The sequence below is a fragment of the Mustela putorius genome, unplaced genomic scaffold (assembly GCF_011764305.1).
Source record: "Mustela putorius furo isolate JIRA1106 unplaced genomic scaffold, ASM1176430v1.1 tig00003867_pilon_pilon_pilon, whole genome shotgun sequence".
Lineage (NCBI taxonomy): Eukaryota > Metazoa > Chordata > Mammalia > Carnivora > Mustelidae > Mustela > Mustela putorius.
The window spans coordinates 30,280,018-30,306,903 of NW_025422019.1; the positions used below are offsets into that span (position 1 = coordinate 30,280,018).

The window sequence follows — 26,886 nt, forward strand, 5'->3', positions numbered from 1 at the left end:
CTTCTTCTTCTTTAATATTTTATTTATTTATTTGACAGAGAGAGATCACAAGTAGTCAGAGAGGCAGGCAGAGAGAGGGAAGAAGCAGGCTCCCTGCCGAGCAGAGATCCCGATGCGGGGCTCGATCCCAAGACCCTGAGACATGACCGAGCTGAAGGCAGAGGCTTTAACCCACTGAGCCACCCAGGCGCCCCTAGGCTCTCTCCATTTGAGGGCACAGCCAAACACTAATAAAAGTACTGACCGCTGGGAGAACGGTGGGGCCATTAAAGAGGTCGGGACTGTAAAGAGATTTCAGAGTCCTGGGTGACCAGTTTATTAGAAAATTACTCTAGAAAGGATTAGAAAATGTCTTAAGCTGCTTACAATATTTTTAGGAACTAGGGTGAGAAGATGCTATTTGTGTGCAAAATAATCCCATAAAGGAATTACCTTTTTTTTTCCTTTAAAACCTCCCGTTTATATAATGACGTCTTGTAGCCAGCTGCCTTTACTCATCTGGCAACTTAAAGATTTCTTTTTAGTTTCTTTGATATAGAAATTCCTTACCTTTAGGTCTGCCACTGGGCCTGTTTAATTGGTTTTAAAAGAAAGCCCCTCCATTGCCAGATCGGTGGTTTGTGATGGAGGCCGTGAGTGACCAGCAAACCTCGGCCCCTGGAGTAGCAAGAGAGGATGCAATTACCTTTCTGTGTTCTCCAGAGGCTTTAGGGGCTCAATTTATGAAAAGGATAACTAGCTCGTTGCTATTTCATGTGTGAAATTTTAATGAATTACTGGCAGTCTTATGGTTTTCTTTCTTTCTTAATTTTTGAAAAAACAAAAAAAACCAAAAAAGCCTCTTTTAGAATTTTTAACTAATAACCCTAACGAGTATTTTTGATTAGTCTGTCATTCTTGTTTATTGCAATTGATGGATTTTTACTTTTTATAGAAACACTATTTATGCCCTCGGGAGGTTTTCATTTTATAATTAAAATGCTCTGCAAAGCTTGTAGGTGTGCTCCAAGTGAATGCTCCTGTGTACACACAAATCTTTTTAGTCCTTAAAGGTAATTACATCTGACAATAGGAAATGCCAGAATGCTTATTTAAAGAAGGGAAAGGTTTCCAGTGGGAGTTGAGGGAGCTTTCATTGTAGAAAATCAGATGCTTTACAGTATTATAAGCTCTTTCCCTATAGACTGCAGGTATAAAGCCTCAGGGCATGAACCAAGAAAAATTTGCTTTTAATGCAAAAAGGGGAATAAAAATGAAAATAGATGCACCTCTTCATTTGGTGGTCCTTTTCCGGTCTTCCCCCTCCCCCCTTTCCCTACCCACACCAGATTTTACAACATTTTTTTCCCTCCGGTGTTTGTTTGCAGCTGTCTGCCTTGTTACAATCAGTTGTTCCGTAATCACCTCATGGGGGCTTCTCTGGAGACTCAGTCCGCTGCAGTGCAGGGAATAGTCTCGATTAACGTGGTGAGATTGCCATGGAGACAGATTGCCTAGTGTCAGGTCTCGCATAGTGTTGGGAATTTACAATCCCCAGACGTGTTTGTGAGCTGGACAGTGTAGTTAGCAGGGAGGCTTCTGGAAGTCATTTCCTCCGTCCTTTGAAGGGTAGCAGTGTTTGGGAAAACCAGCTCTTGGTTCCTCTCTGGGCAGGAGCTGTGCTCTCCCACAGATGCCTGCTGCTTTTGTTCCTGCTTGTTGCTGCTTTGTTCTCGGTCTGAACGGCTGTTGTAAAAAATAATCCTGACTGCCCGACCTTTGGAATATAAACTGGGAAGAGCTCCTTGTTTAGATGTTGCTTTGTAGGTGACATGTTGATGCTTTGATTCATAGAATTGCTTAAGAGAAACCAGAAAGTCTGCTATAGGTTTTGAATATTGTTTTAGTAATAATATAAATAAACCTGAAGGGGACTTGTGTAGCTGCATTGTGTTTTATTTTTCAACTGAGTACAACCACAAAGGTATTATGAAGACCTCAGGAACAATAATCTCAGAATAAATAAAAATATCTGCACAGCCTGAAGAGTTGACAATTTGTTAGGGAGAGGGCAGGGTAAGAGATGGACCTTAAACGATAATACCTTTTGTGGTTTTTTTACATATACTATGGTAATTAAATCTCTAAAACAATGCCATGTTAAAGGCATTATTATTATTGTTTTTTCCTTTACAAAAAAGCAAACCAAGAGGTGAAACAGGAGATGGGCTTGTGATTAATTAGATCAGCTAAAATGTGTGGCTTGGCGTCCTGTCATAGCCCTGGGGATGTTACTGTAGTCTGCTGATCACTTTCAGGGTACCTTGTAGCTGCGTTGGCTGGCTTGATGAGCCGCGCTATCCTTGGGCAACTGTGGTACTCAGTGACTCTGTGATTCCTCAGCAGGACAAGAGGGCAGATTTAGGATCACTTTCCACCAGTTATAGGGTTCCGTCCCTGGGCTCCTTAGCTCCCTCCAGCCTCATGGTGGCCCTGGCTCTCAACCATGTGGAACCAAGGAACACGGGGACTAGGTCTCTTCCAGCTGTGTCTGTATCTCACCTCTGTACTTGGGGCAAGTTGGTATAGGATAATAAGACCATGTTCTGCCTGGTTTCTGGTCTAGTACCATTAAGAATTTCACCTTCATCATGCTTAAGCTGCAAGATTAAGTTTGTGCCGCACTGCATTACTCTGTTCACAAAGTTCAGAAGGTAGCGCTGAAAAATTAGAATATGCTCATAACCCAAATAGGGGAAAGATCACGAGAATGTTCGTGGAGGATTTCTCTGGAGAAGGAACCGAATTGAGGGGTAGAGGTTCAGAGCCTTTCAGTTTTTGTGTATGTAATCTGTGGTTAGAACAAGATAGCTATATATATTTAAGCAAAAAAAAAAAAAAAAAATTCTTGGGAACTAGAATATGGTACTGCTTTTATAGCCTGTGGATTTAGCAGGCCGTAGAGAGTATAGATCCTTTAATTGGAAGAAATCCAGTCTACGCACTAAGGTCGCTGACAGATGTTTTAAACCAGGAATTGGAACTGAATGAAATATTGATTTGGTTCAGGTTCAGTTCAAAGGCTACTCTGATATTCTGGTTTTGTTTCAGGTCAATAATTTTAGAAAAAGCGTAGGTACAGTACAGTCTAGTTGAGCTTCAGAAGAAAAAGGGGTTGGCTCAGCCTTCTACTCAGCAAAGGAATACTTTATTCCAGGTTTTGCTTCAAATGGAAATGTGATGCAAAAATGAAATCACTGAATGTTAATTTTATTTGACAGGGAAGCCTTCCTGCCATTTTGTAATTATCAGGTGAGATCACAAAATCTGGAGCAGCAAAGCTAACCCGTCACAAAGTGTTTTGTTTATATTGAGACAAATGTGTACAGTTTCAGGTGGCTTCCTTGAAGCATGATATATACTGTTAATGAAGCCACAGATGAGGGGATTCAGGTTTCTGTTTGTTTGTTTCAGAAATTCCCTTTGTCTTAGAGCAGTTGTCCTGGGGACTTTCCACAAAACGTGTTTCATGGGCTGAGAACTGGGTGAGGCTTGGGACGTTGCAGACGTTCACGGACGGCAGCAAACTGAGTATGAAGTTGGTGGTAAACATTGTGATGGAAAAGCATATTTGGTTTTGGTTTGCTTTCCAAAATGATGTTTGAGAGACTCAGTTGGGCCACATGGTTTTCACAGACTCCTTTTAAAGCAGTGTCTTCACAAGGTGATTTTCTTGCTGGGGCTAGGCCACTGACCAGCCTGAGACCTTCGCTTTTGCCCCTCAGTTTGAACAGTCAAGTTTGGTAATGCTGCCTTCAAGGGCCTTGACAAGCACCGCTCCGCAGACCCAGAAGTGGTACGTGCTGGTCTGCAAACTGAGAGGTGGTATGCAGGGTCTCTGCACGGTATTCTGGGTTGGCTGCTTTTTCTTTCCTGGGTCTACTTGACATCATAAGAAATTATTCTATTTGAACTCTCTAGTTGAGCCAATTAATTCTGCCCTCCTAGGGGAGAGGATGGTAGTAGAATGTGTTTTTGTGCTATGTCTGTCAGAGCTTCTGGGTCCAGGGCTATCCTGGTTTTCTCCTTGAGATTTGGAGACCCTCAGATTCAGAGGATTAGGGCCCTGCAGTGTTCTCTTTGGTAGTGGTGAATTTCCTTGATTTGGCTGTTTCTCCTAATGAAACAGTAACCTAATTAATTGGTAATTAGGATGCCTCAGAAGTCTGTTTCCCTGGGAGTCAACCGCTAGATAGAATATGATTATAGTAAAACCCAAGAATATTCCCCAACAAAAGGAAAATGTACACAAAAAATTCTGGATGTCACTGCAAGCTCTATTAGTTAAGAGGGGTTGGAGGAGGGGCTCCTGGGTGGCTCGGTTGTTAAGCATCTGCCTTCAGCTCAGGTCATGATCACAGGGTCCTGGGATCGAGCCCTGCATTGGCCTCCCAGGGAGTCTGCTTCTCCCTCTCCTCTCTATCCATGTTCTCTCTCCCTCTCTCTCTCTCTTTGGGGGTGGGGGGTTGGGAGGGAAGAGTGGTTGGTGGAAGCCGTGTACTTAAGTGATGCATCATGAGAGAGGGAGTATTACATAGCCCTCTTCTTTCTTAGACTAGTTTTGGTCAATTAACCACAACCTTTCTTGTCAAATAGAGAGAACACAAGCCCCAACGCTCTACAACAGCTCTGACTGTGTCTTCTGTGTCTTTGCATGGGAGTGGCTATTTTTGGAACTCTTCCTGTAGAGTTACTTGCTGAATTTCTTCAATCTCCAAATCCTCTTGTGCTTTGCAGGAGAAGCTGTGCCCGAGGATGAACAGATCAGTGCTAAGGACCAGAAGACCCTGGAGCCCTGTGACAACACCCCCATCATAGACAATATTGCTCCTGTTGTCGCTGGCATCTCTGCAGAGGAGAAGGAGAAGTACGATGAGGAGATCTCCAGTCTCTACAGACAGCTGGATGATAAGGTCTGTAGCCTGAGATTATAGTCCTCACTCTGGCTCTGAGACTAAAGGTGGCAGGTCCTGGAGCTATTGGCCAGAAGCAGCTTCAAGCCCCACGGGGCTGATGTAGGGGGGTGCAGACTGATGTTATGTCTGTCTTCTTAATATCTACCCTAACTCTTGATTGGGGAACTTGATTCTTCCAGAATGGAAGCTTTCATGGAAGTCTGACTGGAAGACTGGAGAGTTGGTCTAGATAGAGAGATAGTCTTCACTTCTAGACGTGGGACTGGGGCTCATCACTGCGTGCGGGTGGGGATGGCGTGAGTGTGCATGATCTTTGTTTAATTATCTCTTCTATTTTTCTCTGGGCCTGTTCCTCACCTCTTGAAAACCTCAAGTGTAGTGCCAGCTGTAGCGACAGTGTGGTGGCTCCTAATGTTAAATGTGTTCTGTAATCATGTAGCTCTCGGGCCCTGGGATGAGGAACCATGGAAGTGGTGTGGGGTCGGGCCCCTTGTCCAGTATTGGTAAATGTGTTTTCAGAGGCATACTCTTGAATGAAATAGTTTGAACATGCTTTTAGGGTTGTCTAATTTTATGGCAGACTTTTGGGGCTCAAATAGTCATGTACATTGCATTTGCCCAAGTTGGACCAAAGGAAAAGAGACCTTGGAGAACACTGTTCCTCTCCAGTTAAGGTTGGGCTAGGAATCCTGGAGGCATAGGAAATTAAATTGATGTCTCATGTGACCTCGGCATATTGCCCTTGGAATATTCTAAATCCTTTCAGTTCATTTCATCAAGGTTGTTGATATTTTTAGTCTGATTTAATCTTTTTTGCTGTGGTTTGGCTCAGAGTGCTTGGGGACACTTCTGGTTTAGCCGAAACCGCTTTATTATGAGCACATGGCCATTAATCTTACAGGCCTGTATATTCTGAGTAAAGCTCAGTCTGCACCACCTTTTCAAGCAAAATGTGAAGCAAGTTCTGTTTATCTAGGACTCTGGGAATTTGCCTTGTAACCACAGCATTAAACTGGGGACACTCCTACCCTTTTGGTAGCCTATTTGATGAGATATTCACACCTTTGAGAGCTGGGTTAATTGCCCTCAGGCACTTGACATACTGTTATCCTTCCATTTCTAACCAGACATGATTATGCAAAACCTCAAAGTAAGAGAAAAAGGAGATCAATAGTAAGTTAACAGTATATGCAATTTCTTGATTTCTCTAAAGAAATGGTATTGTTTAAACATACTGCAGTTTTCCTTTTCACTTTAGAAATGATGAGTTCACGTTAGTAATCCTCAAAGATTTTTGGATAAGGGATGATAACCTGATTCTACACTTTGTTTTCTATAAATAGACTCCTGCCCTGGTTGGAATTGGGGTCATTTCCTTTGGTAGCATAAGGAGCTTTCATTGATCCAACAGAGACTGTAGAGTCTTCAGTGTCGCTTCTGAAATGTAGTGAGGAGGACTGAGTGATGAGTGAGGAGAATGCCAGGCCTTGGAGATATTCAGGTGGTAGCTGGCAGAGCTGACCCTAGCGTCTCTGCCTCCTGATGACAAGTGTCGGACACTTCCTGTTATGTCATTTTCCTATAGCATGTGCTTTGAAGATCCTCTAAAGCACACATTTTGAGGTTAGCATCTGTGGTCTCTCCCAGGGGTTGCTGGGATCTGAGAGAGTACTTAGCCCACACGCCTCAGCCAGGGGGACCCCAAAGCTGGTAGTCTGACCCTAGTGACTCTACCCATGGACTGCCTGATTATGTCTCATCAGCTGTCATTCTTATTTGTCTTCCGCTTAAAGGTTCTAGAAGGTACTTCATGCTTCTGACAAGATAGGTAGTTGAGACAGGGTATCTTTAGATTATTGAGTAGTGGAGCTGAAAGTATCTAGGTCCCGAGGAGAAGCTAGCCCGGGGAGTACGTGACTTGCCCAGTTTATATCACGTGTAGCTGGCAGAAGTGGAACAAGGCTGTGTATCTTCTGGTTCCCAGGGCTGTGGACATCCTGTGTTGGTCTTAGTAATTTAGATGAGGAACTTGTCAACCCTAATGAATCTAATTAGAATGTTTGGGGAGAAAGACCGCACAGTCTCCCCCAAGCTGTTCCTTCTGCCCCTCTGTGCTGGCCCTCCAGGGGTCTCAGGATAGTTACCGTCAAAGGCAATACTGTGTGATGGAAAAACATACACTTCAGAGTCAGACCTGTGTCTTAATGATGCTGGGGCTTGGACTGATGAATGGCCTCCCCTGCTGAAGATGTTTTTCTCATTTGCAGCTTGGGGCTCCTATCTGCGTCCTTCAAAAGTTGCAGTGGGGATTAAAAGGTTCTAGTGTGTAGCAATTGCTCAATAAATAGTAGTTTCTTTCTCTTCTGGGTTCTGTTTACTTAAGGGAGAACACCATCCTACGTGGCATCGGGGGGTGGTGCAGAGGTGGGTTGCAAGCAGTTATAAGAAGAGCAAGTTGGTGTTGGCCCTGTTTCTTTCACTTCTCATTTCCTCTAATACTAGTGTTTTATTGGAAATATGTGAGAGGAATTAAGTGCAAGTAGAAATATGTTGAACCTTATTCCACTAATTACCATTGCAATGAGGACATTTTTTATAATTAAGGGTGGCACGTGACCAAGGGATGGCTCACCATTTCACATGCAAGCAAATTTAAGAACAAGAATATTTTCTGACAAGTGCTTTGAAATCGGTTGTCTATGGATTAAGAGTCAGCATCAGAGGGAGCATGTTCTAAGGAATGCACTCGAATGTGTAGATATAGACGGCACAGCACATTTTATTATGGAAGTTTTGAAAGCATTTTAAGATTATGGTAGACTATGCTAATTCTTTGGAGAAGTTGCCTTAACAAAGGGTAAGTGTAGTCTTGGAGGTATCTCTGGTATAGGTCATTCATGTTCTTACAATGTAATCCTCGTTCCTCATATCCTTCCCAGATGGGCTGGTGGCCCTTGGTTTCTTACTGTACCTCAAAAATCATTGCACCTGGCTTTTCACCTGTCACGGAGGGAGCTGTACCTTCAGGCTTTGAAGCGAACACAGTGTAAGAACAAAGGGCTGGCTTCACCGTTCTGCCTCTCTCCTGATTTGTATCAACTTGGAGTTGTTGCTTATGTATCCCAGGGGAAGGGATGGCAGCTCCCTGATGTTAAACTCTTGAGTCTTTTATGTTAAGATGTTTAATATTTATGTGCCAAGGAACATAAACACAAAATTGTTCCTGGTAACTGACATTCTAAGTTTATAAAGTAAAAGAGGAAATATGCCCTACAGAATAGTCTCCTCGTTGTGCAAGTATCATTTTTTGGCAGTTTCACTCAGTGTAATTTCCCTAATTCTCCTGCCAGAAATCGGATTTGGGGAGGAAAGTCATGAGCATTTTGTCAAACCATTAAAGAAACATGGGTGTAAAAAGTTCAGTAGAAACAGGGTTCCCTGAACAGAGAAGAAATAAGGCCAAAAGATGTTCTACACAAAGGAAAATGAGGGAGAGATCCCATAATCCTGATTTTAGGACTTTCTTGCTCCATGGGTCAGTCAGTCCGATTTAAATGTATGCATACACAGGACCAAATAGGCTAGAGAATAGCCCACGGTTCTGCAACCCAGACCCTTGAGTTCACCCCTGTAACCTCACCTCTGGAAAAGCCAGAAGGTGCGGTGCAGGATTTTTCTGGGCTGCTGGGAGAACATCTGGGCGGCACCAGGCATGCAGGAGGACCTAAAATACTGAATCTGACTCTGCGTGGGGTTTGGAGCCTAGAAGTGTTACCAAATAGGATTTTTCTCCTGTTTTTAAGGGAGGGGGACCATAAAGCCAAGTTGTTCTTCGCAGGCGAAGCTTCACATTTGCATTTGAATTCATGAAAATCTTTGTAGTGAAGGCCGAGCCCCGCTAGTGAAACGCTGTCCTGTCTGCTGCTTTGCCCAAGCTGGTGGGCAGAGTCCGGGGAGAGGCAGACCCGTTTGGACCGGGCAGGAGGAGGCCGGCGGCTCTGGCTTTTGTGGCAGCGACACCTAGTGGCAGGAAATGAGAGTGACGGAAGCAAATGGCCTCTGGGGAGATCGTTTCCCACTTTAATGATAGGCCAGAAAGTAAGCATTATCGTTTCTACATCCCCCACTTCCTTGAGTTTTTTTTTCGTTTTTTGCTTTTTTAGACTGACAAGAAAATTAACTTCTAATCAAGCGGGAGATCTGCTCATGCCGAAGATTAATTCTCTAGTGAATGTTCTCCAGTCTCTCTAAGTAAGAGATTTGAAGTGGAAATACTGGTCGCTCCTTCCGATCACAGGGCAGCATTCCTGGTCATTGATGTGTTTGACGAGATTTGGAACATGAATATATTACAGTGCAGATGGTTCGAAATTCACTGCCTTATTTTTGGTTAGCATCTTTGAATTGGGAGGGCTAGCTCCAAAGTCCCTTCCGATTCCCAAACCCTAGATCTTTGATTTCTGGATGGGGAGGAATTGCGTTCAATATGTAGGATATTTTATATCCCAGAATATCCAGTTGTTTCACCTGCTGAGAAAGGTGGGCGCAGAGGAACTTTAACCAAATCAAGATCCCAGAGCCAGTCTCTCACCTATGAGGAAGCACCACACTATTCCCTTCATCTTATCAGTAAAGCTTACAGCTGGCACTCTGGTATCTGACTGTTGTCGGGAAACCAGGATATCAAAAATGACATAAGTAACCCAAAAACATTAAACATGATGTTTCGTTTCAGGATGATGAAATTAACCAGCAGAGCCAGCTGGCTGAAAAGCTAAAGCAACAGATGTTGGATCAGGACGAGGTAAAGAATGCAATAAATTTTTTTTATGAAGTTCTCTTATTACTCTTTGTTGTTGATGTTTGTTCCAGAGATTTAATTTGCAAAGAATTTTTTCAAAAATCATTGAATCATGTGGACATTTCCTGGCAGATTTCCTTTCAGGGCCTCTTTAAAGCTGATTTTTGAAAATAAATATCTGACTTCGTAATGCTCTGAGGTTTTTGAGAGTGAGTAGCTCGTTGCTACTCGTAGTCTTTGAAGAACAGAGATAAAGGAGTTTGGTGGTTGGGCAAAGGTGATTCTAATTCCTCATACCCAGTGCCCAGCACTCCTATTGCTTGCTGTTTAGTTTTTTCCCAGCTTTGAAAACCAGCTGGTTCGGGTCTTTGATATACACTATGTACTCATACTATCTTGTAGGAATTAAATAACCAAAGGGGAAAAAAAAAGTAGAGATGGAGGGGACAGGAAGACAAAGAGGAAGGGGGTCCAAGTGCTTACATAGTATGTGTTTGGTACAGTAAAAAGGAGCCAAATTGTTTTCAGTCTTTCCCTGGATGGCATTAATATCTGTAGTGAGTGTCTTTATTGTGATCTGTTTTGCCAAGTATTTCACAAATAGGAAGCTAAGCAAAGGGTAGATAGCCAATCTGTCAAACATAGATGATTAGCGGTTCTCTTGCTGAGCACCATCGAAGTATTTTTTCTCTTTTGTGCTTTAGAGTACTTTCTGCTTTGTTGCTAATCTGCTATGGATTGGATCACATCATATAATTCTAGGTGGCTTGGGTTCAATGTCCCCAGTCCCAGCCTTCCCACAGAGCAAATTCTCTCTATAGCCATACGTTTTTTTCCTCTTTGTTTTCCTTTGTTGCTCCAGGGCAATGATTGTGGCCCTTGTCCAAATACTTCCCTTGGCAGGGAGATCACCTATGCTTTTGCAATCAGATCATTTTACTTTTTTATTTTTATTTTTTTAGAAGACTTTATTTAGGGGGCACCTGGGTGGCTCAGATGGTTGGGCATCTGCCTTCAGTTCAGGTCATGATCTCCAGGTGCTGGTATCGAGCCCCATATCGGGCTCCCTGCTCAGCGGGGAGTCTGCTTCTCTCTCTCCCTCTGCCTCTCCCCTCCGCTTGTGCGCACGCGCTCTCTCTCTCAAATAAATAAATAAAATCTTAAAAAAAAAAATACAAGACTTTATTTATTTGACACAGAGAGAAAGAGATCACAAGTAGGCAAAGCAGCAGGCAGAGGGGGAAGCAGAATCCCTGATGAGCAGGGAGACCGATATGGGACCAAATCCCAGGACCTCGAAATCATGACCTGAGCCGAAAGCAGAGGCTTAACCCACTGAACCACCTGGGCGCCCTAGAGCAGTCATTTTAAACTGATTTTTCTCTTAGCTTTGGTTGGGTCTTCCATCTGCTTAATGTTTCCTGCCTTCTTCCTCCCATTCTATGCCTTTGCATCTCTAACTTGGTACAACTGCCTGTGATAAACTTACTTTATGTAACAGTTAAAACTCAATATTTTTTTTCTATATTGCCAATTTTACATAGGAATGTCAAAAAATAAAATAGGCAGGAAGATCATGAAAATGTCCACAAGCTTAGTCATTCACTTTTAACTAATGTTAATGTTTGGGATATATCCTTCCATACATTCAAGATGAATATAAAGAGAAGTTGACAGTTGTTCTTGTATGCTGTTTTGGTTGACTCTGAAACCGACCTATTTACAGTGTGGAATAATGATAATGTTAACAACCATGGAAGTATTACCATTGTCCTCAGAGATGACTCCGTTCATTCTTTGTTCAGCATTTGGAAGAGCCAGCAGCAACAGAGTGTAGAAATTTTTTTTTTTTTAAGATTTTATTTACTTATTTGACAGAGAGAGATCACAAGTAGGCAGAGAGGCAGGCAGAGAAAGAGGAAGGGAAGCAGGCTCCCCAGTGAGCAGAGAGCCCGATGTGGGACTTGATTCCAGGACCCTGAGATCATGACCTGAGCCGAAGGCAGCGGCCCAACACACTGAGCCACCCAGGCGCCCCGAAAATTATTTTTTAAAGATTTATTTATTTATATATTTGACAGACAGAGATCACAAGTAGGCAGAGAGGCAGGCAGAGAGAGAGAGAGAGAGAGAGAGAGAGAGAGGAAGCAGGCTCCCCGCTGAGCAGAGAGCCCCATCCAGGGCTCGATCCCAGGACCCTGGGATCATGACCTGTGCTGAAGGCAGAGGCTTTTAACCCACTGAGCCACCCAGGTGCCCCAGAAATTTTTGATTTGTAATCAAGTCTTTGAGTTCAGCCTATGCAGCTTTAAACCTAAATAAATAAATAAATAAATAAATAAATAAAAGAAAAAGAAAGATTTTTGAAACCTCATGCTATTTTAAAAAAATTATTATCTAGATATACAGTGGGATTTCTAATCATGCTGAGCATGCTATATCTGCTTTTTTGGAGAGTGCGTGAGCAGCGGTGGGGCAGGGGGCAAAGGGAGAAAGAGAACCTTAAGTAGGCTCTGTGCTCAGTGTGGAGCCCAACACAGGGCTCAGTATCATGACCTGACCCAGACTCAGCCTTGAGGTTTCACCAATGAGCCACCCAGGACCCTCCCCCACACCCCCTACCCCTACCCATATCTGTTTTTAAAATCACTTTATTTGGGATAGAACACAGCACAGAAACGCTTGGACATTACATTCACCAGTTTCATGCCATCTCATTTCCCCAGCTTTTGGCTTCCACAAGAAGAGACTACGAGAAGATCCAGGAAGAGCTGACACGTCTCCAGATTGAGAATGAGGCAGCCAAAGATGAAGTGAAGGAAGTTCTCCAGGCCCTGGAAGAGCTGGCTGTCAATTACGACCAGAAGTCACAGGAAGTGGAGGACAAGACCAGGGCCAATGAGCAGCTGACAGATGAGCTGGCTCAGAAAACGGTTGGGGCATCTGCCTCTGGGGGCGGGACTCTGGGCCGCTGCTCCTGTACTCGATGTTGACGTCTGTTGACAGACACTGTATAGGAAGGCAGCTGGCAGGGTGGTTATTCAGTGTCAGAGGCATTCTCTGAAATCTTCTAGTAACTGAAATACCTCACGTAGGTGACTTTTGTCACTCGTTCCGGAACTGGGGATTGTTTTCTATCCAGGGGTTTTATAACCTTAGCAGGGATGCTTTGTGAATAGTCAAGAGAGTGCAGAACTTAGGCGCCACAAAAATCCTAGCTAACATTGTGACTTTACAACTATGAGACCTTAATTGAGATGTTTAAACTTTGTGAGTATTCGTTCCCGTATCTGTACAATATGGCGTTAATAACAGGCCCCTTTCGATACATGAGAATTAGAGAACGTTGATATAAAGCACTCAGTGAAGGCCTGTGCCTATGCTACAATACCAATAAATTCGTCACAGGTATTATAGTAACAAATGAGCGTGGGTGACCGATGGAAGGTCTGGATGGCACTTCTTGTTTACAGTCTCCTGAATAAACCCATTCCTTCCCCACGACTTCTGGCTGCAGCCAGGAACTGACGGTCCTGGTGGGGAGCTGGTGCTCCCAGGCAAAGACGCTGCCCGCTGTGTGCAGTGAGCTAGCAGCCCCGCAGGGCGCGCATTTGGTGAGGTGGCTGGTGGTGCGATGTTTCCATTTTGTCCTTTTCTGCTTGGAAAATAGGTGGTAGGAAGCCGAATGGCTGTAACCGGCTGCCCTTGGCACCTCGGCGCAATGGCCTGGTATGATGGGACTGTGCCCAGCTTGCCTCGTGGAAAACATCCAGTCCTCCCGGGCCGCGTGTAGCAGATGGTGCTGGAGAGCGCTCATCTGCTGACCGTAGAGCCGACGGAAAATGCTCCGAATTCTGTGTATTCACCTGCATGAAGGAAGGCTTTTTAAAGGGCTTCCCAAGATGGAAACTCCTGCTTCCGTAGGCTTTAAAAACAGAGAAAAATAAGTGATAGCAATGCCAAAACAAAACCAAAAAGAAGCAGAAAAACAAACCAGAAGTCACCTAGGAAAGGAGACTTCGGCTTTCTCTGCTTACTGTTTTCTGCTGGATCCTTTAATGAGCCTTTCATTTCATTTGCATCTCAAAACAGTGACACATTTTCCCTAATACAGTTCTTATTTTCTGCCAAGCCCAAGTATCACTAGACTGGTTTAGACTACTGTTTCTAGCCAGACCATGGGCAAGGGTGCTAGTATAATAGCCGTGATGGCAGACTTGCCTATGTGTCTTTGCCTGCAGCTCCACAGCTCTGTACTGCAGCAAAATTATTTTCTTTGTTGGCTGAGTGAGTACCAAGACACCAAAGCACGGCTATTCCTCTCGTGTGAAGAGTTCATCAAGTTAGTTGTAAATCTCTACCTTTGGGTAACGTACGTGAGAGACGGAAAAGAGATGGGTATTGATGTTTGGCAATAAAAACGGAGCTACTGCTCTATGTTAAGATGGAGTCTCTCAGCCAGTTTTGAGAAGAGATAAAGTGTATTCAATTCAGCTTCACCAGGAAGATCCCAAGACTTTTTAAAAGTTTTTTTCTAAACACATGAATGGCTCTCTGGGCCTTCCTGACCTGTCTATTATTATGAAGTCAGGTGGGAAATTTTGGAAATGGTCCAGGGAGGAGGTTCGCTTGGATGTGGAAGTGGAGATGCAGGTGGGGATGCTTGGGACCAGGCGGACTGAAACAGAACATGTCGAGGATAGGAAGATGCATTCACGCCTTGTTAACCTGAGGGCTCCTTTTGGACTCTGTTTTTAAAAAACAGTTCACCGCCCTGCAAATCGTCATGGGATATGTAGACATAACCTATCAGGCCAAGGCCAAGTCTCCTTTTTATCAAAGACGGCGGTGCTATACTCTAGTTTGACTTTTGTTGAAAGTGCATGACATGATAAAAGAACTCCATCCTGTGTCATGTCGTTATTCTTTGCAATGCAGCGGGTATGAATTGGTGGGCAGCTCTTTTAATTTGCTGTTAAAATGTGTTTTTCAGACGACATTGACAACCACACAGAGGGAGCTGAGCCAGCTACAAGAGCTTAGCAACCACCAGAAGAAGAGGGCTACAGAGATCCTGAATTTGCTATTGAAGGACCTGGGGGAGATAGGCGGAATTATCGGCACCAATGATGTGAAGACGGTAAGCCAGCCCCTCTTTTATCTTGTCTACCTGCTCCAATAATGGTGGGGTCCTAAGCAAGCAGGGTCTGTGTTTTATTCTCCTAAGTATCCAATACTCAGCGTAGTGCTTTGCACCCGCCACGTGCTTGGTAATACTGGAATGAACAAACCAAGGGCTGATTGAATGACTAAGTGAATGATTGGCTGGATTCGGCAGAGGAGAAAAAATTACCTTTCACATACAAGAAACGTCTTCAAATTTTGGTGAGCCTTATGCAGATGGGGTTATTTCTCTAACGTACATGCCAGTGTCACGGGAGTTTGGAATTGGATAGGTTAAGCAATACTTCTAGTCTCAGAATTGTGTTTCTCTTTTTCTGTGAGAACCCAACAGAATGAAAATTCCCCAGCCAATCAGTATGAATTAGGAAAGCTTTCAGCTGAAAGTAATAGGATTCTAACAGTGGCTTAAAAATAAATCCACATTTAATTATTCACAATATGAGAATTTTTGTGTAGAATTTGCTATTCGGGTTGTGATCTGCATCACCTGGGAGTCTGTTGGAAGTATAGACTCTAGGGCCACTGCAGACCTACTGAAATTAGAATCTGCATTTTAACAAGATGGCCCCGGTTAGTCTAACCTTTTGATCCAGTGTCTCAACGATGTCAAGGATTCAGGCCTTTTCTTTATTTCCTTTCTGCTTTCATTAGCTTGTTACCTTTCCACATCTGTAGCCTTTTGTCTCATGATAGCAAGATAGCTGCTGTAACACCAACCATCATATCTTCACACAAACACATGCAAGGCAGGATGGGCTGAAAAGGCAGCCAGTTCTCATCAGGAGGAAACTATATCCCAGAAGTCCCTAGTAGATGTCCTCTTATACCTTATTAGCCAGAATTGGGCCATATGGTCACCCCAAATTGCAAGAGAAACTGGGAAAGCAAAGAGAAATAGTATTGCTGTCACTGGCTTCAGCCAATCGTGATGGATCCTCTAGAGTTGTGCACCTTGGTGCCACTGGTAGCAAGGAAGTAAGGGAGGCGGGGAGAATGGGCTTGGTATGAAATTGTCTGTGAGCTAGGAATTGAGGGACAAGAGAGTGCGTAGAAAGTTATCAGCCAAGAACAATTATCAGTTACCTGCGGTAGGGAGACATAGAGAGCTAAGCTAGAGATATTTTTAAAAATAGCTTTGTAAGAGTATAGTCTGAGAAGTTTTGACATATTATACTCTCATTAAACCATTACCACAGTAAGATCATGAACGGATCCATCGCCCCAACAGTATATGGGACTGTTTCTGGTCTCTAGTCTATTTTATTGATCTAATTGTGATGCTAAAACCACACTGTTTTGATTCCTGTAGTTTTGTAATCGTAACACAGCACCCTTGTACAGAGTAGCCTTCGATACGTGTGGCAGATTGTGGCAAGCCACGGAATGGTATTATATCGCTCAACTTCCACTTCCTGAGCTCCTAAAATCAAATTCTTTGAGGTCAGCCATTTCAAAGGCTGAGTTTTACATCTGTCTACTTTGTGGGAACACTTAGATTTTGCTGGGATTGTTAAGTACTAGAAAAGGCTCCCCCAATTCTTTCTGTTTATAGACATTTCTGGGAAGCCTAGAAATCCCTTCTTAGATAATATCACAGATCTAGTTTTAGAGTATACGACCTCTTATAAGCCTAATCATTCTTTCATAGAACCTCTATTGTAACTGAATATTTCATGAATCTTTGCGAATGAATCTAATTTTAGTACAGAATTCTCAGATACTATAAGATTAACCCATTCAGCCCCAGTTGGGTGGCTTTATGTTTGGGGATTTAATTTTTAGAAGCATGCGTTGGTACTGAGCTTCCGAGATTTGGGGGATTAAGTGGCCCATGCAATATGAAGGTGGACTTGATTTATGAGAAGTTGGTGCCTGCTGCTGATAACGATAAAGGAAGATATTTTTATGCTACATTCTAAAATAGAGCTGATAAGAAATGCTAATGAAATCAAGGAGTGTCTGGGTACTTCGGCATTAAAAAAAGAGTCTTTACCTTTGGGAATCTGAAGTATGATTGAAATTATTTTTAAATACTTAGCTGGATGTTTTCAAGATATTTTTGGATTCCAGACATTGGATGCCTTAGTTAATTTCATTGATAACTGGTTATTTTCATTGACAATTCTCACTCATAGAGCATCATATTCTTAATCATTATGAGGTCTTTTTTTTCCCCCCACAATTATGATTTATTCGTCAGGGCAATGAGAGCTAATGTGTAGGAGTTGTGTGACTGGGCAATTCACTATACTTATCGGGCTTCATTTTCCTGATTTGTGCAATGACAAGATGAGCCCACATTATCTTACGGGTTGTCAGAAATTACATGAGTTATACATATATTTCTTAGATCTACATTGTGGGCATAGAGAATTGGTTATGACCTCTCAATAGACATAATTCTTTTATCTAAGAAAATGATCAGATCAGGGAGACATTTGTCAGTGACCTTGTTTTTCTTCCTAAAACCCTATTCAGTTCCCACATGGTGACTCCTGGTCATACCCTGGGAAGAGGGGAAAAGATGCCCTCTTTCCAGAATATAACAGGCCCAGACAGCAGGGTAACAGAAGAACCCATATTTCTCCAGTTCTGTCATGTCTTGAAACATTTTCAGAGCCCAGGCAATACTTTGTTTAGTCTACAAAACAAGATGCGGCCACCCAATGATGAGATGAGCCTCGAGTTGACTTTCCCTGGGTTTATTAGTGAACTTCCTCTTCTTATCTTTTTCCTATGTCACCTGGCTTTCTTTAAAACAAAAGTTTCCAGAAGTCTAGGATAGAAAGTTGAGGTATAGTAAATGAAATGGATTGGATTAGTTGCCAGATTTTCTTTTGACTTTGGGTCTGGGTGAAGTACAGGTGAAGAATTTCGGGCAGTTGAGGGGCCCTGGGCTCCAGTAGCATTGGGGACATTTCTATAGCTTGGCCAGTGCGGCAGATACATTTCTGCAGCTCCTGGGCCTGAAATCAGCCCTCATCACCAACAGCCTACATCCCATCAGCCTCTTCGATACAGTCTTGGTTGTGTTGGGGCTGGGGTCTTGCTGCCAAGAAGGCTTGCTTCTCCAATCCCCTCCTGCCTATCAAGCTCTTGGAAACCACCATATCATGCCTGAGCTCTGTACTGCACAAAGAAAATGGACATTTCTGAACATTAAAAAAAGAGAGAACAAAAAGAAAAAAAGGGACTTCTCATCCCATTCTGACTTTCAGGTATTGGAATGGCAACAGTCACCTTACTTACCTTTTACTTGGCCTAGAAATGGCACCTTGCGCAATCACTCCATGCTCCTGAGCCCTGGGGTGGGTGGGTATGGGGGTGACTCCTATGTAGACAGGGTGGGAGGGGCCGGCAGCATCGCCTTCCCACAGAAAGGCAGCCTTTTCTCCTGGATTAGTCAGCTCTCCTGGATCACGCAGCTTAGTGTGTGCTGTTGGAGTCATTGTCAGACCCAGTGGAGAGTTATAAATAACATTTTACCAACAAACTTGATTCCCCTCTTGAAATAACAGTTTACTGGGATTACTGAAAATTTTGAGTTTACTTTGAATGACTGAGTATATGAACTCATAAGTGGTTAAGATAAAACAAAACCAAAATCAACAAAAACACGACTTTAAAGTAAAACCATTTGTTCAGAGTACCATTTTGTGGGGCAGGGGGGCGGTGTTTCATCAGATTCAAAATCTCCTCTTAGACTTCCTAGGACAAGGGTAGGCTCCAGAAGTTATGGTTCTGGAAAGGGGGAAAAGCATCCAGCTTGCATTTTGGAGGAAACCAAAATGTGTGCTATTTTACTCTTCCCCAATGCACATGGGATCTGGGCATGGAGTACAAAGTGTCCTTGTCTAAAGACAGAGCTGGAAGGGAGGAGGTGTTTGTTCCCTTCCCCAAATGCCCTACTTGTTGGTCTGGTGGTGTTTTCCCCAGGAGTTGGTGTAGGTTGTAAACCCCACATCAAAGAGATGGAAATAACTTACCTTTCCACAGAGGCCGGACAAACACACAGGACATACCTGGTGAGCCTAAAGAACAAGCTTCTCCTGTGTGTTCCACGTTGAGCCAATCACAAAGGCAGAGGAACAAAACTGCACTGAAAGGTTGGGGGCGTATCTCACCCCTTCTCTTAATGCCGTTGGGTTGTAAGCAGGAATGCAATGAGAAACTCTTGGTAGGCAAATCGTTACTGGCAGTCAGAATTAGAAGTGGCTCAGCAAGAACCTTCATTAAAATAGGACTGTGGGTTTTCTTGCTGTTAACATAGGTTCTGCTTTGTGTTGATTTGACACCGGTGTCATTTCACAAATCCTGTTGTGGAGTCCTAGGGGAAGGCTGACCCAAAGTTACAGGCACCGATTTAGTCTGGTATACTTCCCATCTGCTACCAATTTTCAGGGTTGATATACGATTCCATATTCCTAGCTCTTAAATTTTTACAGAAAAAAAATCATCATATGATGAGTTAATGACAGCAATAATGACAAAAGTGGGCAGTTATAACGTACTGTGGAACATTAAAACCATATTTGGAATCATTGTCTTAGAACCAATCGAAGCTTCTGTTTGTGGGCTGGGTACTGGACAGCGCTCTTGTGTTCTCCTGAGGGGCTAGGATGCCCTCTGGTGGTTAAAGAAAATATGTGCACGGTTATTTTGCTCCTGATTAATTGCCCTTCAGAGCATGTTTGTGTCTTGAGAGCAAACGGGTTTCTATCCCAAGTATCTTGCTTCGGGTTTTGTTTCCAGTTGAGCTCTGAAACTGAGATGCCAAATATGAGATCATGCAGAAATGCTGGCTTTCAGAATCTTTCTTTCTAAAGGTGGATTTAGATTGTTAAACTCTCAGGTAATTTTATTTATTTATTTGAGAGAGAGCTGGGGGTTGGGGCAGAGCAAGAGAGAGAATGAGTCTCCAGGAGATTCTGCACCAAGCACAGAGCCCGATCCGGGGTTCCATCCCACAACCCTGAGATCACGACTTGAGCCGAAACCAAGAGTCAGCTGCTTAACCGACTGAGCCACCCAGGCACCCCACTCAGATAATGTTAAATAATATAAGCTTGATTCTTATCTCCTTGGAAGGGGCAGGCACACAGAGACAGGGAAATATTGACTGATAGTAAACAAAAAGTCATAGGAAAATCTTCATCTGAAAGGGCATTTGGTAACAGCACATTCTTAATTCAATTTTGTTGTTGTTGTTTAACTGAAGGCTATGTAGAAAACCCTTTTTATTTCAACCTTTGCTTATAGAAGCATATTCAAGACATTGAATTCTATTCAAGACTCACTGAATAGGAGACCATAGAGAACAGAATTGAAATTTTTTTTTTGTTAAGATTTTATTTATTTATTTGACAGACAGAGATCACAAGTGGTCTGAGAGGAGGAAGCAGCCCCCTGCTGAGCAGAGAGCCCAATGTGGGGCTCGATCCCAGGACTCTGGGATCATGACCTGAGCCGAAGACAGATGGGTTTACCCACTGAGCCACCCAGGCACCCCAGAATTGAAACTTTGATTTGAATTCTTATAGGGACTCAGAGTCACCTTTAAAAACACTAGGCCTTGCAGCTATTCTAGAAATGTAAGGTGCTGGACATTAAACGGAATACCCTTTCAGAGTTATCCTTTTTTTAATCTTCTTAAGATTAAAAAGAAGTGTATTTTCCCTCTGATATCACGTCTTTCATCTTAAAAATTAATTGCAGTGAAAACCCTGGCTGATTGAGAATGATATTTAATAGAGGTTTTTAATTCAGTCTTCCTGAGGTTTCAGAAAACTTGGGATATATTTATGTAGTGAATATATAGTCACATACAGCTATCATTTTCTGCTTGTGGTCCTATAATTAAGGATTTCTCATCAGAAATCCAAAGACCTTTTGCGGATCCATGGACAGATTTTCGGGGCCCCATGAATCTCCGGCATTTGTAAGTATAGTTGAGTGTGCGCCTTCCTGTGCTCAGTTGGCAGACGTGAATGGAGTCATTGAGGAGGAGTTCACCATGGCCCGCCTGTATATCAGCAAGATGAAGTCAGAGGTCAAATCCCTGGTGAACCGCAGCAAACAGCTCGAGAACGCCCAGATGGACTCCAACAGGAAGATGAATGCCAGTGAGCGGGAGCTGGCTGCCTGCCAGCTGCTCATTTCCCAGGTAGGTCACCCCTTTCCTCCTCATTTCACTCCCTCAACCTCTTGAAATCTGCTTGCCCGGTGCTCTTACTGGGTCTGATGGTGCTTGGTAGGGATAGCTGGTGGACTTTGCTTTATATAAGACTTGTCCAAGGCCTCCACAAACAATTACAGCCCAAGCTTCTGCTTAAGGCTAGACTTCGTTGTGTGAATTACATGAATTACCTTCAGTCCCTCTTAAAGGATGTGTCTACATCTCTCTATCTGTGTACAGACATGTAGGTAGATAGGTAGAGATTATAATGAATGGATGAGATTGGGTGGAAGCTAAAACTCCTATGAGCTAAGGAACATTCCTTCATCTTTTAATCTCTACCACAGGTCCAACTTAATATGTGAAAACAGAAACTATTGCTGCTACTGCTATTAATAATAGTAATAGGTAACATTTTTAAAAAAGATTTTATTTATTTGAGAGAAAGAGCGAACAAGTGCATGCCCACACTGGTGGGGCAGGGGAAGCGGGTGAGGGACAAGCAGACTCCCTAGTGAGCAGGGAACCCGATGCGGGGCTTGATCCCAGGACCCCAAGATCATGACCTGAGCTAAAGGCAGATGCTTAACCCACTGAGCCATCCAGGTGCCCCACTAGTAGCACGTAACATTTTAGTGAGTGTTTACAAAGCTCCCCACACTGCACTAAGCTCTTTACATGCATCATCTCACTTGATCTTTATTGTTTTTGTTTTTATTTTTTTAAAGATTTTATTTATTTATTTGACAGAGGTCACAAGTAGGCAGAGAGGCAGGCAGAGAGAGAGGAGGATGCAGGCTCCCTGCCGAGCAGAGAGCCCGATGTGGGGCTCGATTCCAGGATCCTGGGATCCTGAGATCATGACCTGAGCCGAAAGCAGAGGCTTTAACCCACTGAGCCACCCAGGTGCCCCTCACTTGATCTTTAAAAAAAAAAAAGTCCTGATAGGCAGGTTTTATTATTATTCCTGTTTTTCAGATGACGAAGGAGAGACTCAGAAAGATTAAATACACAGTTCAAAATCCCACAGCCAGCAAAAGGCAGATCAGGGACTCATACCAAAGCATGTGTGCACACAAAGCCGTGAAGGGATTTTTGAGTCCCAGGGCACATTTCCTCTGCTCAGTGAGTCAGGCTGCTCTTCTACCCACTGAAATGGCGTTTTCTTTTTAGTGAGGTGGTTTCAGAAAGCAGCACTTCGTTTCTGGTCCGCCACTGATATCTGAGCTTGGTGTTTGGGGCTTGAGACTTCTGGGTGTGTCGCAGTGAGGACTGCTTACTGCCTCAGACCAGGCATTAGAACAGCTGGAATCATTTGCAGGAAATTCATACAAGCACGGAGTGGTGTGTCAAATAATACTGAGAGACTGACAAAAGCATACGTCCTTCTGGTAGGCTTGTAAACAGTAACATGTCATCCCAGAGCCAGCTCCAGCCTTCCCCCCTTCCGCTGTAGTAACCTGAGAGATGCTAATGAGCACATCAGGTCTCCATTTTATAACCAATGCACTAAGCAAAAATGTACCGTAAATATTATCCAGTGTTGGTGTGTGATCGTGAAATTTATATACATTGCTGAGAAAAGTATAATTCGGCCAGTCCTTTTGGAAAGCACTTTGGGAATCAAAAGCCATAAAAATTTAAGTACTTTGGCCCAGTAATTTCATTTATGGTATTTTTCACTGGTAATGAAAATGCAAAAATTTTATTTTATATGTTTATTTCCTGATTAAAATGTGCAAAGCCTATATGGAAGATGGTGAGTGCGATATTACTTACGTTATAAAAACATAAAATACCCAAACATCTGTTGATAAGATAATGACGTTAAGTTACATGAAAGATTGCTATGCAGCTCTTACAAAAAATTTATAAAACATTGCCATTTGGAAAGAATGATTATATAAACGTAAGTGAAAATGAAAATGCTCAATTATGTGTGTGCTGGGCCTTGCAACTCTATCCAGTATGCATTCATACAGTTAAGACCAAGAATAGTTGATAAGTAGGGTTTATGGGTCGGGGCACCAGGGTGGTTTGTCGGGTGAGTGTCAGACTCATCAGGGTTGTGGGACGGAGGCCCGCATCAGCTCTGTGCTCTGCACAGAGTCTGCTTGTCCCTCTCCCTCTGCTCCCGCCACCCCCCCCCGTCCCCAACAAACAAAATCTTAAAAAACAAAACAAAATAAAACTGCTACATGGGTGAAATCTATGCCACTTCTTTCTGGATTTGCTTTACTACTTGACATTTTTATAATTAAAAAAAAAAAGGGAGAAAATGATCAACCTTAGGGCAGAGTACCGACACTTCCAAGTCTGATATCCAGGTCACCTCTTGTACTGAGAATATGTGCATTTGGATAGTCCTGCGCCTAACGTTTGGAGACCAAGGCAAGAGTAGAAACAGAAGTCCCTGCGTCTGCAGCCCACTGTCTTCTCTTTCCATCTGGGTGCACCAGCCCTTCTGCCCTTCGTGGAAATTGATAGCATTGTGTAACTGTCAACTCTAATCTGTGTGAACTGATGACAGGAGCTGCGGTGCCAGCCCTAGGAGTGGCCTTTATGGCCACTGGAGCAGGGAGTTCCTGGGTTTCTAGTCCTCAGAGTATGGTCTGGAAGGAGCATGGGTTCCATGGGGCAGGCCTCCTTGGCCTACACGCTCTTTGCTCTGCGGAATGAGTGCAGCCAGAAGACAGCCCTAGTGGAGTGTTCGCAGTGTGGGGCCCAGGACCGAGGCTCTAGTTGCCCAAGTCTGACAGTGACATTGACTTTGGGTATATGAGATCAGAGTCAAGAATATCAGCATATTAGAATGTTAAAGCATAAATGTGTTAGTGCGTTCTCCATTAGCAACAAATACAGCTTTTTGGTGGGTGCTACTTTGTACTGTTAGAATATACACAGAGACAAATATTTAATCATTATTTCTGGGGATTCGAAAGTCAGAGAAACTTTGGCTCTTTACTTTCTGACATGATCTAAAGAATCTGACAAAATCTTTCCAGCAAAAATGCAATTATTTTCTTCATTTACACTCATCCTTTTCATCAGAAGCTGTGCTTATAACCCGACTGCTCTGTGTCCCATTTCCCAGAGGTTGTTTCACTAGATGAGAGCTCAGTCTCCAGGGTTTTCCTGCTTTCATGTGAACGCTGTAGATCTTGAGTTGGGGAGGTGCCTACATATTTCCATCTGCTGGAAGGGCGCCCTGTCTTTACTTCAGTCAATGAGCTTCCATTCATTCACTGGTTCCACTAATATTTATTAAGCATCGGCTCCATACCCTTCATGGAGCTGACAAGTAAAAAGAAATAGATAAATCTTGCCGAAGTTGGGTACTGTAAGAAAATGTGGGGACCCCAGTGATAAGGACTCTGGGTGGGGAGGGTGGAGCACGTCCTAGGAAGAGAAAATGTAAAATGCAAGGTCTCTCAGACACAGGAATTGGTGTGTGTGAGAGGAAAAGAAAAGACCATATTTGAGTTCTGAAGACAGAACCTAGAGGTGCCAGTTCCAAGAACGAAGCCTCTGCCCAGGACACTGTTTTCTATGAGGAGAAAAACCAGCTTGGGTTTTGGCATCTCACTTAGGCGGGTGGTGGGGAGGGCCGTGGTGATGAGAGGGGTCAGTGCGGAATGAAGCAGCGGAGCACAGGGAGGAAACAGAGGGCCATGTTAGCCCGCGATCACAGATCCCAAGCCGAGGGCAGAATATGCTTTGTTTGGGAGTCCTCGAAAAAGGGACCCAGGAAGTCCCATCAGACAACTGCAGGCAGGCCGGGTTGCTTGTCCCTCATGCCTCCTTTCCATCTTTTTGTTTATTTAAAGCACGAAGCCAAGATCAAATCCCTGACAGACTACATGCAGAACATGGAACAGAAGAGGAGGCAGCTGGAGGAGTCCCAGGACTCGCTCAGTGAGGAGCTGGCCAAGCTCCGAGCCCAAGGTAAGTAATTGACTCCTTTGCAGGTGTTGAGCTCTTGGCCTACATCAGGTACTCTCTAGTTGGCCAAACTCACGACATTTAGTTTTGCTCATTTATAGCCTTTCCAGGTCTCCTGAAAAACAATGGAATAAGTGAGGGAAGGGGGTGTAGTAAAAAAAAAAAAAAATTAGATAGAATATTGCCCCCGCCCGTATCTGCTCCTCTTCCTATTTCCCTCCATCCACCCCGCCGCCCGAGTCAGTCTTCTCTCCTCCCCCTCTGGCCTCCAGTCTGTTCCCATGACCTGTCCATTTGATCTGCTGGATGCTTATCTGCATCTGCTCATCTCCACCTTTATTTTCACTATCCTTAATCTTAATGAAGAGTTGTGACTGTATCGTCTAGGGAGGCTCTCAGCCCATCTGCTCCAGGCCAGCGACTGTGCTGCTTCTCAGGGAAGTCTTCTAAAAGCACCTTCTATCTTGTGCCCAGCCCCATGCCTCTGACCCTTCCATGATGTCCCCCTGCTCTTAATATAAAGTCTGAATTTCTGCCAACGGCTGCCTGCACCCTCCGTCCTTGGAACCAGCTCTTCCCTTTGCCAGACAGCCTCCTGATGCCCTTTGCTTAGGGAAGTGCCTGACACATAGGAAGCACTCCAAAGATAAGAATAAACAGAAAAAATTCAAGAGAGGTAACTAGAAATGCAAAAACTGGAATAGGTTTTAAGAATACATGCATTGCCGTGCAATGGACACACATACCATGAATTGCAATGAAAATTGTTAGAGTTCTTTTAGAAAGCATTTTGAGGATAGGGGCGCCTGGGTGGCTCAGTGGGTCAAAGCCTCTACCTTTGGCTCAGGTCATCATCCTAGGGTCCTGGGATCGAGCCCCGCATCAGGCTCTCTGCTCAGCAGGGAGCCTGCTTCCCTTCCTCTCTCTGCCTGCCTCTCTGCCTGCTTGTGATCTCTGTCTGTCAAATAAATAAAATCTTTTCTAAAAAAAAACTTTTTGAGGATAAATAGCAATTATCATAACACATTCCATACCTTTTGATCCTCAAATCTCAGATATTTGTTGTAGAATTCATTGTATTAGCAGAAGGAAGAAAAGGCAGCCAACCTAAATGTCGAACAGTTAAGCCAGCTATGGGATGTTGTTTGAAAGAACATGTGTTGTTTTGGAGGTGAAGTACGTGCAGGCTGTGCAGCCCTGCTTACAAGGCATCCTTAGATTAACGATTGTAGTATGTAATCTTAGCTTTACTGGGTTATAACATCCAGGAATCAATGGATACTTGTGTTCCAAGGCCTGCAGATTAATATTTGAAGTGAAAATTGTTTTGATAGGGTAGTAGGATTGGTGGTGATGCCACCTCTTTTTATTTCCTTTATTGTTAATGTAGTTACTTGCTCAGTAAATACATTTTGTTCCAAATGTCTAGGCAAATTTAGAAAGATCGAGAACACCCTCAGCCCTGCTATGACCTTGTCATGTTTCTTTATGTGATAATGGATGAATGTCAGAGACAGCATGCTCCCCGTAATACTTGGCATTAAAAAGAACTTTTCTCTCTCTCGTAAATGGCTTCTGTAGCGGTGCCCTAAGTAGAAATAAAATAGAGGTGAGAAGATCTAAAATAAAGTGGAACAGACTAGATAGAAAGCGTAATGACTTGCATGACTCTGTTCTAAACCATTTTGCTACCCGCGTCCACCCCTCAGGCTGCTGCTTGCTGGGGGTGCCGGGTGTGTGCCCCTGACCAAGAATAGGCTGGGACAGACTCCCCCTGGAGGTGTGCCATGCACCAAATGTGGGGCCTTCCTTTTTAATCTGGAGTGCGT

At 43.6% G+C, this 26,886-nt stretch overlaps 1 protein-coding gene across 1 annotated transcript in view; it reads left to right on the plus strand.

Moving 5' to 3' along the window:
• KIF5C (kinesin family member 5C) overlaps positions 1 to 26,886 on the plus strand; it is a 156,541-nt gene that overhangs the window by 99,172 nt on the left and 30,483 nt on the right. The window contains exons 12-17 of the mRNA XM_004757858.2: positions 4,777 to 4,952; positions 9,691 to 9,759; positions 12,483 to 12,689; positions 14,750 to 14,896; positions 20,915 to 21,103; positions 24,943 to 25,060. Coding sequence (XP_004757915.1) covers positions 4,777 to 4,952; positions 9,691 to 9,759; positions 12,483 to 12,689; positions 14,750 to 14,896; positions 20,915 to 21,103; positions 24,943 to 25,060 — 906 coding nt within the window. The remainder of the gene's footprint in view (positions 1 to 4,776; positions 4,953 to 9,690; positions 9,760 to 12,482; positions 12,690 to 14,749; positions 14,897 to 20,914; positions 21,104 to 24,942; positions 25,061 to 26,886) is intronic.